Source organism: Tursiops truncatus, chromosome 2 (genome assembly GCF_011762595.2).
Source record: "Tursiops truncatus isolate mTurTru1 chromosome 2, mTurTru1.mat.Y, whole genome shotgun sequence".
NCBI lineage: Eukaryota > Metazoa > Chordata > Mammalia > Artiodactyla > Delphinidae > Tursiops > Tursiops truncatus.
Window position 1 is genome coordinate 1,128,505 of NC_047035.1, and position 9,655 is coordinate 1,138,159.

The window sequence follows — 9,655 nt, forward strand, 5'->3', positions numbered from 1 at the left end:
GGGAGGGGGGGGAGAGGGCACAGGGTGGGCTTGGGGAGGGGGGGGGGGGGAGAGGGCACAGGGTGGGCTTGGGGAGGGGAGGGGGGGAGGGCACAGGGTGGGCTTGGGGAGGGGAGGGGGGAGGGCACAGGGTGGGCTTGGGGAGGGGAGGGGGGGAGAGGGCACAGGGTGGGCTTGGGGAGGGGGAGGGGGGGAGAGGGCACAGGGTGGGCTTGGGGAGGGGAGGGGGGAGGGCACAGGGTGGGCTTGGGGAGGGGGGGGAGAGGGCACAGGGTGGGCTTGGGGAGGGGAGGGAGGGGAGAGGGCAGGGGAGCTGGGGCTGCCTCTGGATGCAGGGGGACAGGAAGATCCAGAACCACAGGACTGGGAGCCTCAGATCTGAGTCCCAGGGCCTGCGGGTGCTCAGAAGTCACCCCAAGCGAGAAGCCACGAGGCCTCTCACCAGGTCCCAAGCCGCACCCTGCTCCCCGGGACTCCCCTCCCCCAATTCAGGGTTAACGGGGTACAAATCTGGGGAGAGAGTGTCTGTCACCTGTCCACGCCCTGCCCCAGTCCACTCCACCCATGAGACACAGCAGGTAGCATCTGGGACGGGGTGCCCAGACTGCCCACCACCCCCACCTGGGTCCCCCGCAAGACCGGCAGTGCCCCCAATTCCCACACGCACTCCTGTCCCCAGGAATAATCACGGCCATCTCCACCTGGGGTGGGCTTTATTACCACTGTCACTGAGACGATGATGAGAACATGGGAAGACAGCACTGATTTCCAGACCTTCACAGCAGGCGGGCACGTGCACACAAAACCCCCCGCGGAACGCTAAGCATCAACTGTCCCCCGGGCACCAGAGCCACCCCCAGGGGCAGGACAGCAGTGACCGAGGGGCAGGAGGCCGGGCCGCCCAGGAGGACCCCACACGGCAGGCTCCACCCGAAGTGCATTTACACACGTCTGTGCTACACGATGGCACACGATTAGCGTCTTAAATATACTTGTGTGTGTGTGTACATCTATTTTATCTGAACCGCGGCAGCTATTAAATGTAAAACTGACCACTTCTCTGTACGTTAACTTCACAGTAACTGTTTGCAAAAGACAATGAATCCAGTGTTGATAACTCAGGGCAGGCTTCCTGCCCCAGGAAAATAAATTTCTTCCCCGGTGGAAACTCCTTGGGGAAAACCAGGCCCGACGCTCACCTCCCCGCTGCCTGCTGGGGTGGGTGCGCGGCTGCTGGTCCGGCTCAGGCCCCGCCTTTGCTGGACACAGGTGCCCACACAGGCAGACTCACACTCACACACACACACACACACACACACACACACACACACACGGAAATCCGATCATGAAGCACATCACGCCAAGTGTGAGGTCCCACCAGCCCTTCCAGAGGTGGGGGGGGCAGGACAGTCAGAAGCGGAGGTCCCCTTCCCCCAGCTCTCTCTCTGGTCCGCAGGCCAGTTGCCCACACACCGGGAGAGCCGAGGGCTTGCAGGGAGACGGTCCCCGCCTGTCCACCTGCTGCAAAGGCCAATGGTCTTCTCACTCCAGACCAGGCAAACAAATAAATACGACATCAAGTGTTGTCAGGGGCCGAGAAGATCACTTAAACTTGAACTCTGACCTCAGCGCCACTTCCAGTCACAGCAGAAAGAGCCCATGCAGTCTGGGGAAACCAGGAGCCCAGGTGGCTCTGCCACCTGCGGGACCCCCAGAAGCTGGGGCAGCCCCACCCCTGCCCACCCCCTCGGGTTCCAGCAGCGAGCCCTGCTGGGTGAGCAGGCAGGCAGGGCGGGGTGCTCCGCCCCGAGCACGAATGTGGTGGCCTTTTGCGTTTTAGGAGCTTCAGCCCAGAGGCCCCCCGCCGCCCCTCCTCGCGAGACGGCTGCTCTCACCCAGGCCCCGCCGTAGGGAAGGGAATCGCTGCAAACACGGCTCCTGGTAAAGACAGCAGCCTTCGGCCCCCCTGCTCAGTGCTCTGGAAATGACCAGCAGCTCCAGGGAGACCCTGAGCAGGCGAAGTGACCTTCGAGGTCAGGCCTACCGCTGACCTGCGGTACTCAAGGCGGGCAGCTGCGTTCCCAGCCCCCTCAGTCCCGCCCTGGGGAGACTCAGAGGCACCCTGGATCCTGTGCTCAGGCAGGGGAGCGGCATGGCCCATCACCCACGGGCAGACATCTGGCAACCTCCGGGGCTCCTTCTGCATCTAGAGAGAATCGTTTCCAAGTCCCCACTTTCTCTGCCCTGTGACACGCTGCAGTCAGGGCCGAAAGCTCTGGAGGGCCGACCTGCCACCCCAGCGCCGGTAACGCGCAGCTTCTGCTGCCCTGGGGACCCTGCTGGGGCCTGCACCCCCGTCACGCCAGCTGCGCCCGGCTGGCTCTCACGGTGCCCGGGGCCTCCCTCACAGGGGCTTCCACTGCCACCCACCAGGAGTAGCCGGTTCCATCAGAGCTCCCTGTCGGGGCCTCCCACTGGCAGCAGCTGTGAGTGTGCATCCGTCACCGAGCGTGGTGCCAGGCTCGCAGGGTACCCCTGAGCCTGCTGGGGAGCTGGTCAGGAAAGGCCCGGGTGGAGGGCCAACGGGCCTGCTCGAGCTGGGGACACTCCTCGGGACTGGCTGAGGGGACGGAGAGGAGGACGGTGTCTGGTCAGGGCACGGCCGGGAGCAGAAGTGAGTTGGCGGAGGCACAAGGCTGGAGAAGGGCTGTCCGTGGGGCTCCCAGTCGGCCCAAGTCTGAGGCCGCGCTCCCAGGGAAGCAGGGTTCTTTACCCCTGGCGGGCCCAGCCTCAGGGGCTTCACCTGCTGAGCTCCGGTCCCTCACACTCCATCCTCACGCCTGCAGCGAAGGTCACACCAGCAGGGACTTGACCAGGCCACAGTGGAACTTGCGGACGTGGCGGTAGAGGTCCCCCGACTGCGTGAAGCGGCGCTCGCACCAGCGGCAGGCGTGGGGTTTCTCGCGCGTGTGCACCACGGCGTGGCGGCTCAGGTTATGCGAGTACTGGAAGCTCTTGCCGCACTGCACACACGTGTAGGGCTTCTCGCCCGAGTGCGTGCGCTCGTGCCTCTTCAGCGTGTAAGTGCAGGAGAAGGTCTTCCTGCAGAGCGGGCAGGTGGGCACTGCGCCGTCGGGCGAGAGCCGGGCGCGGCCGCCGTCCCGCTCGCGGAAGTGGGCGCTGAGGTGCAGCTGCAGCACGTGGGCGCTGGGGAACAGCTTGCCACACAGCGGGCAGAGGCAGAGGCGCCCGGCCGGCCGCAGCACATCCTCGATCGCCCCCCGCTCTGCCTCCAGCTCCAGTTCCCCACTGCCCACTTCGCTGACCGGCAGCGGCTCCAAGCCTCCGGCCAGGCGCGGGGCTGCAGGAACACAGGGCGGCTGCAGGGGGCTGTGGGGGCACCGAGGGCTTCTGCTGTCCCCTTGCTCGGACAGTGAGTCTGACTCGTCCTTCACGATCGGCTGGGCCCCTGGCTGCATCTGGCTGCAAGGGGGTGTCTGGAGGACGCAGGGTGGGTGGATTGGCTCCCGCCTCGGGCCAGGCTTCAGCGACAGGTCCAGGGCCCGGTCTAACTCTCCAGGAGCCTGCCAGGGGGGAGGCCCCCGTGCCAGTGGAGGGCGCGTGGCCTTGACCCCAGCGGGAGGGAGCCTGGCCTTCTGGGCGGCTGGACAGAGTGCAGGGGACCAGGCAGACAAGGGCCCTGGGGGCTGGCCAGGCAGCTCTGCCCCAGGGGCAGGCGTCTCCAGGGGCAGTGCGCGCTCCTTCTCCCGGAGCCTGTTCTTGCAGACCTTGACGATGTCGTACATGTGCAGGTAGCTGGCCGCAGCCAGGACGTCCTCGATGGGCAGGCTGCGCAGGTCCAGGCGGCCCTCGTACATGAAGTCCAGCAGACGGCCGAAGGCGGGCGCCGTGACGATGTCGCCGTTGAGCCGCACCGTGTCGCGGCTGCCCGCGGGCCGGTCCCTGTAGAAGAGATGGAAGTAGACGCTGCACGCGGCCAGCACGGCGCGGTGGGCCGGGAAGCGCGCGTCGCCCACCAGCACGGTGCAGTCGCACAGGAAGCCCAGCTCACGCTGCTGCCTCAGGCGGCCCAGCAGCCGCCCGCCGTGCTCCGGGAACTCCATGCCGCCGCGGTCATCACCTGGGCACAAACGGGACTCCCGTGAGCGCGCCTGGAGACGCCGCGGCCGCCGCTCACCCCCAGTCTCCCGACCAGCCCCCAGCCCTTCCCAGGTGCGGGCAGCGCGGGGAGAGGGGCGCGGGGCTCCGCGCGCAACTGCCCGCCTGGAGCCGCCCTGGGCACCTGCCCGGAGCAGGAAAAACTCGATCGAAAGTAAACAGGAGCCGCTCCGCCGCGGGGGCGGGTCCCGGGACGCGGGCGGAGGGGGCCGGAGTCGCGCGAACCTGCGCGCGTCCCCGCCAGGAGTGCCCCTCCCCGCCAGGGCGCCTCTGAACTTCACTCCCGGGCGGCCGCCTGCCGCGTCCCCCGACGCCAGAGTCGCCGCGCCACCGCCACCCCCGGCCCGCGCCCCCGCGCCGCCTCCAGCTGCTGCCCGGCCCGCCAGATGCAGCCGCCGCCGCCGTGGGCCCCATTTATGGCAGCGCGGCCGCGGGGAGCGGGCCGGCGGGCGGGGCGGGCAGAGCCGGGCGCCCGCCCCCCGCGCTCACCTCCGCCGCCCCGAGCTTCTCTCCGGCCGCTGCCCGCGCCGCACGCCCTCCCCGGTGCCGCCCCGGCGCGCGCGGAGCTGCGGGCAGCGCGCCCCGGCGGGGAGGGCGCGGGGACGGGGAGGGCGCCGGGCGGGGCGCGCTCCAACTTGGCTGGCCGGGCAGCACCCGCCGCTCGCCCCGCCCCGGAGAGAGCGAAACTCGGGGCGGGGGCTGGAGGGGGCGGGCCGAGGCGACTTCCCGGAGCGGCGGAACCGCTGAGGTCACCCACGCCACCCCTTCCCTGTCCGCCCCGCCCGGCCGGGCCCCGCGCGCCGCCATCTGGGGCGCTGGGGTGGGAGGGGACGCGGGGCGCGGCGCGGGGGGGCGGGAGGGGGCTCTCTCGCGATACTTGCCGTCTCGTCCTCAGGGTACCCCCCCCGCATGGGGTCCCAACTGCGCCCGTCTGTTAAGGGACCCCTTCCGAGGACCGGCTCCTCTCCCGGCCAGCGCTGAAGCAAATCACCCGAAGGCACAGACGGGACACGGCCTCCTGCCACCTCGCGGGGCGCCTGCCCTGGGATGGAGCAGGGAGGAGTGGGGGGTCGTAAATATGGAAAAGCTGACACCCCCTTTTCGTTGAAAGCCTCGTTTTGAATTCAGGTTAATTTAGCTGGGACCCTCTTCCAAACAGCCGGGTTCTCGACCTTGGAGTCTTGAACAGAGAACTCTCATCTTGTCAGCCCACCCAGCAAAGCGTCTGCTGGGAGCCAGGCGCTGAGTGGTGTACTGGGAAAGCATTGGGGGCTGGGCACGTCCCAGAAGAAGTGATGGGGGTGAGGGGACCATCGCGGTGATGGAGACAGAGGAATGTGCACCCCGACCCCAGAGCCAGCGGGAAAGCGTTCAGGGAGAGGAGACGCCTTGGAGGGGCTGGGTTGGCGCCCCCCGGGGCTTGGCGATTCAGGCGCAAGGGCACCGTGAAGGTGTGAGGGGACACCCAGATCTGCTGCGTGAAGGAAAGAGCCCGAGAAAAATAGAAGTGACTTTGGAGAGGTTGGGGCCCCTGGGACGGGGTGTGCTGTTGGTGGGGGTCTTTTCCCAGCCACCCTGCGCAGAGCAGGACTGAGGCACTGCGGACCATTGCTCAGCTCTTCACAGCAATCCTGCTAGTCAGGTACTCTGCTTATGACACCTGTTTAGGTGGAGGTTCGCTAAGGTGCCCAGGGCCACGCAGCAGGCAGTGAGTTGTTGAACCAGGATTCAGAGCTGGCAGTGTCCTCAATTCTCACCTGCACAGCCCAGCAGCCGGGGAGGAGTAGAAAGGGGGCCTTGACCAGAAGTGGGCGTGGTGTTGGGGGAGGGGCTGGATTACAAAGGCCGGGACCCCACTGGCCAGGTATGCCAGGGCAGAGGAAGCGGCAAGAGGTGTGGGAGCCCTCCAGCCACACTCCTGCAAGGCTGGGACCCCTGGGAGGAGGGGGTTCCCGGCTGTGAGGTGGGGTGGGAGCCCCCAGGGATCCTATTCAAACCCTGGTGGGCTGGGGGCCTGAGGCGTGGCCAGAGGCCCCAGGGCCCACCGCAGTTAGGACCAAAAGTCTGAGGGAAGGAAAGCCACGTTCTTATACTAAAATACTGTTCCTTATCTACCTGAAATTCAAACTTGACCGGACAGCTTGCATTTTTATTTCCTAGGTTCGGCAGTCTCAGCTTGGAACCCTGGACTCACACTGTGCTCAGAGCCACAGAGACTGCCCTGGCTCCCACGGCCCAGGCGCTCTGGGGGTCCCTTCCTGAGGAGGGCCAACCTCCTCCCCCACACCCACGCCCCCCCACCCCAGCGGGGGGAGCTGATTTCAAGTCAGCTCAGAGTGAACCTGGAGGGGACTGCCTCCTGGGGTCTTGCCTGCATCAGAGCCCTGCCCCTGCCCCCTCCCAGCCTTGGGCATGACCCTTAACCTCTTCGAACCTTAATATTCTCACCTGCAGAATGGGTAGATTAACTGCGGGGCCTGGCACACAGCAAGACTCCAGGCCCTTTCACGGCCAGTCCTCAGGTTCCACACTTTTCTCCCCGGAGAGCCCTTCCCGGCTCCTCCCCAGTCCTGTCTCTGCACCAGCATCACCCCCTGGGAGTGGTCCTTCCTGATCACCCCCGCTCAGGTCCCCCCAAACCCACAATCTCCTCTGTGGCCTTAGCCTTCTCCAGAGTGCTCCCCATGTCAATGTGACCTTGGCACCCCCCACTCCCCGCTGTATCCTTGCTGCTGAGAAGTTGGCGTGGCACAAAGTGCGGGTGCCGTTGTGTCTCTTGAGTGAAAGCGGGGCAGAGGCATCTGTGCGGGATGCCCACGGGTGCTGCCAACCTAACCCCGGCTGCCCCGTCGTGCCCACCTCCCCAGCCAGGCGAGGAGTGAGGCCCTGGGGCGGGCAGGGTGTCCTGGCCTGCCCTGCTTGGCTGGTGGGACAGAGGGCTCCTTGGGGCCCTGACAGAGGTTGTGGGGCATGGACAGGGATCGCAGCAGCAGCAGCAGGGGACGCTGCCAGCAAGAGGCTGGGGTTGTGCTGGGTAGGGATGGCTAAAGGAGGAGAAACCTCACTGGGAGGAGGGGATGGGGGAGAGAGGCCCCTGCCTTTTTCTGGTCGGAGGGTCTTAAGTCTTCCTGGAGTTAAGTCTTCCTTAAGGCCCAGGAGGGGCCGTCCCAGGCAGCCCCGAGATGGCACTCGGCAGCGAGCAGCCCCCGGCTCCCAGATCCCCTCTTTGGCCTGGTACGGTCTCGGGTACCAGGATGACAGGAGGCTGTCGCAGTGGTGCGGGCACAGCTTCCCTGAACGCAGCCAGCCAGGCGGCCATCTGGCCCGGGAGCTGCCTGGAGGCCCCGCCCTGCAGCTGCTGCTGAGACTAGGCAGCCCGGGGCTCCGGCCCCCGAGTCCTGCCCGATGGCCGGCAGCTGCGGAAGGTGACAGGGCCGGAGGACCCTGTGCTCTAGGAGGGGGCAGGTGGCCTTCCTCCCCAGGGGCCGGTGCAGCAGTTTTTGTTGCAAACATCTGTCTAATGGGCTCCTCCGTGGCCTGAGCCTCAGCCAGGGTGGCCGGTGGGTCTGGGTCCGCTCCTTGACATTCTGTCTGGGGGGGGCGGGCAGGAGGTGTTCTAGAGAGGGACTCTGCTTTACCTCCGGAGGCCAGAGGAGGGCGCTGGCCCTGCCCGAAGAGATGCCCCAGCCACAGGGCAGGTTCATGTAGGCGCTGCACGGAATGGGGTGTGGGGCTCACTGCAGGTCACGGGCCCTTGGTGGGCGCACCAGGCAGGGAGGCCTCCTGGAGATGGGCCAGCGGTGAGGAAGCCTGGAGGTTTTGCACCACCGTGATGACACCTCTGGCCAAGATGCTGTCTTCAAATGGCCAGCAGGCCCGAGGACAGCCTAGGGAGTCGCCACGTTATCCACGAGAGGGCGCCCTCCCGGGGCCCCCAGTGGCCCTCGAGGCCACCGGGCCTCCTCTGCCTTCCCCTCAGCGTTGCCAGCGCAGGATGGGTGGTGGGTGCGGAAACCCCTCCTGGGAGAACGGTGGGTGGGTGGGATGGCCCCAGAAGGGGGTGAGCGACGGCCAGGTGCCCCAGCAGCACGCGCCAGTCGGGCCTCTCCCCTGGCCCCTGGAGGCGGGGCCTGGGGGTGCACATTCAGAGCCCACGCAGCTGGCTGGGGTGGGAGGGCGGGGTGCCAAGGGGAGAGGCCCAGAACTGGGTGTCCTCCCCCGGAGGAGCGAGTGTCCCCCCGAGCAGGGGAGGCAGTCCTTCCCTCAGGAGCGGCCTTCTCTCGGTCAGCCCCAAGAGGAAGGGACGGCGGAGCCCCAGTGCCGGCTGCGGACGCTGTCCTGGGTGCTCAGCTGCTCCTACCTCTGACCCAGATGAAGTGTCTATACCCCCCAGGCTGAACTCTGACCCTGGACGAGGGACAAAAATGTCCTCCTCCCCCCAAATACATACCAACCCCAGAAAGGTAGCCCACAAGTCTTCCTTTTACAAAAGGCTTACCATCAACTTGGAGGCCTCAGGGTTGGGGGGAGGGGCAGCTGTTGGAGAAACTTGCGATCGACAGGGCCCAGGGAGGGGTCAGGGTGGGGAGTTGTCTGCAGTGTCCTGCTGGCCCCTTAGCTGTCCCCCAGTGGACCGTGAGTGCCTGGGGCCCAACCAGACATTAGGGAGGATCCTGGGCTGCCTCAGCCGTGACCGCTCTTCTCTGGAGTCTGCCCCCTCCAGCAGCCCGTCTGGGTGTCTGTGCCCGACTCGGGGCGGCCACTCCAGGCCAGCGGTGCTGGATGAAGCGGTGCCAGTTGGACGCCCGTCCACTGGCCCCTGTGGCCCTCTTCTCCCTCTGTCACCACATGAAGTCCCCGTCCACTTTCGTAGCTGCCAGGTGTCAGTATTTTCCTTTCGGGGAAGGCGAGCTCCTGGCAGACCCCAACCAGGGAGCAGGCCTCGCACTGCCGGTCACTCCAGGGCGAGACCCACAGTAGGCCTTCGGCACACAGACAGATGACCGATCGCCCACCTTCCAGCCAGCCTCCTGCACGACCCCCAGGGGACCTGCACTAGTTAGGGTCCTTGGATTGGGTCTTTTAGGACCATCCCGGCCCCTGCAGCCCTCAGCTCCCGAGCTTCAACTACCCACTTGGGGCACATTCTAAAAGTCACACTAACCTACACCCCAACCCCATCCCCGCCCGACGGAGGCAGAAGCCCAGGATTTGTCCCAGACTGGCCCTTTTAACAGAGTCGGGGCAGTACTGGGCCGAGAAGTGCGGGCTCACCGGACAAACTGGGAAACCAAGGCCAGAGAGGACGTGGCCTGGGGACAGGCCCCGCGGAGGAGCGCAGCGGTCCCCGTCCCCGAGGGCCGCCCGCTGCGCGCTCCCGCTCCCGGCGCCGCGCCCTCGCTCGGCCCACGGTGGGGCCGCCCCGAGCGGCGGAGGCGGATGTGGGCGGGCGGCCGGGCGGGGCGGGCGCGGGGCG

At 66.9% G+C, this 9,655-nt stretch overlaps 1 protein-coding gene across 3 annotated transcripts; it reads right to left on the reverse strand.

Moving 5' to 3' along the window:
- Positions 1-696: 696 nt before the first annotated feature.
- ZBTB42 (zinc finger and BTB domain containing 42) lies at positions 697-6,750 on the reverse strand. Of its 3 annotated transcripts, XM_019933802.3 has the most exons (3): positions 6,628-6,750; positions 4,669-5,221; positions 697-4,141 (listed from the first exon to the last, which is right to left on the reverse strand). In XM_019933802.3, exon 3 carries the CDS (start codon positions 4,122-4,124, stop codon positions 2,853-2,855), a length of 1,272 nt encoding a protein of 423 aa, XP_019789361.1. In that variant the 5' UTR covers positions 4,125-4,141; positions 4,669-5,221; positions 6,628-6,750; the 3' UTR covers positions 697-2,852. The 3 variants fall into 3 exon arrangements, with proteins under 3 accessions (XP_019789361.1, XP_073656095.1, XP_019789363.1); XM_073799994.1 differs by lacking the exon at positions 6,628-6,750 and having other exon boundaries at positions 697-3,963; positions 4,669-4,807; XM_019933804.3 differs by lacking the exons at positions 4,669-5,221; positions 6,628-6,750 and adding an exon at positions 4,142-4,649 and having other exon boundaries at positions 697-3,963.
- Between the last annotated feature and the right edge of the window lie 2,905 nt (positions 6,751-9,655).

Excerpts from the sequence above, each read along its gene's own strand:
- ZBTB42 (XM_019933802.3), bottom strand. The coding sequence starts at position 4,124 with ATGGAGTTCCCGGAGCACGGCGGGCGGCTGCTGGGCCGCCTGAGGCAG.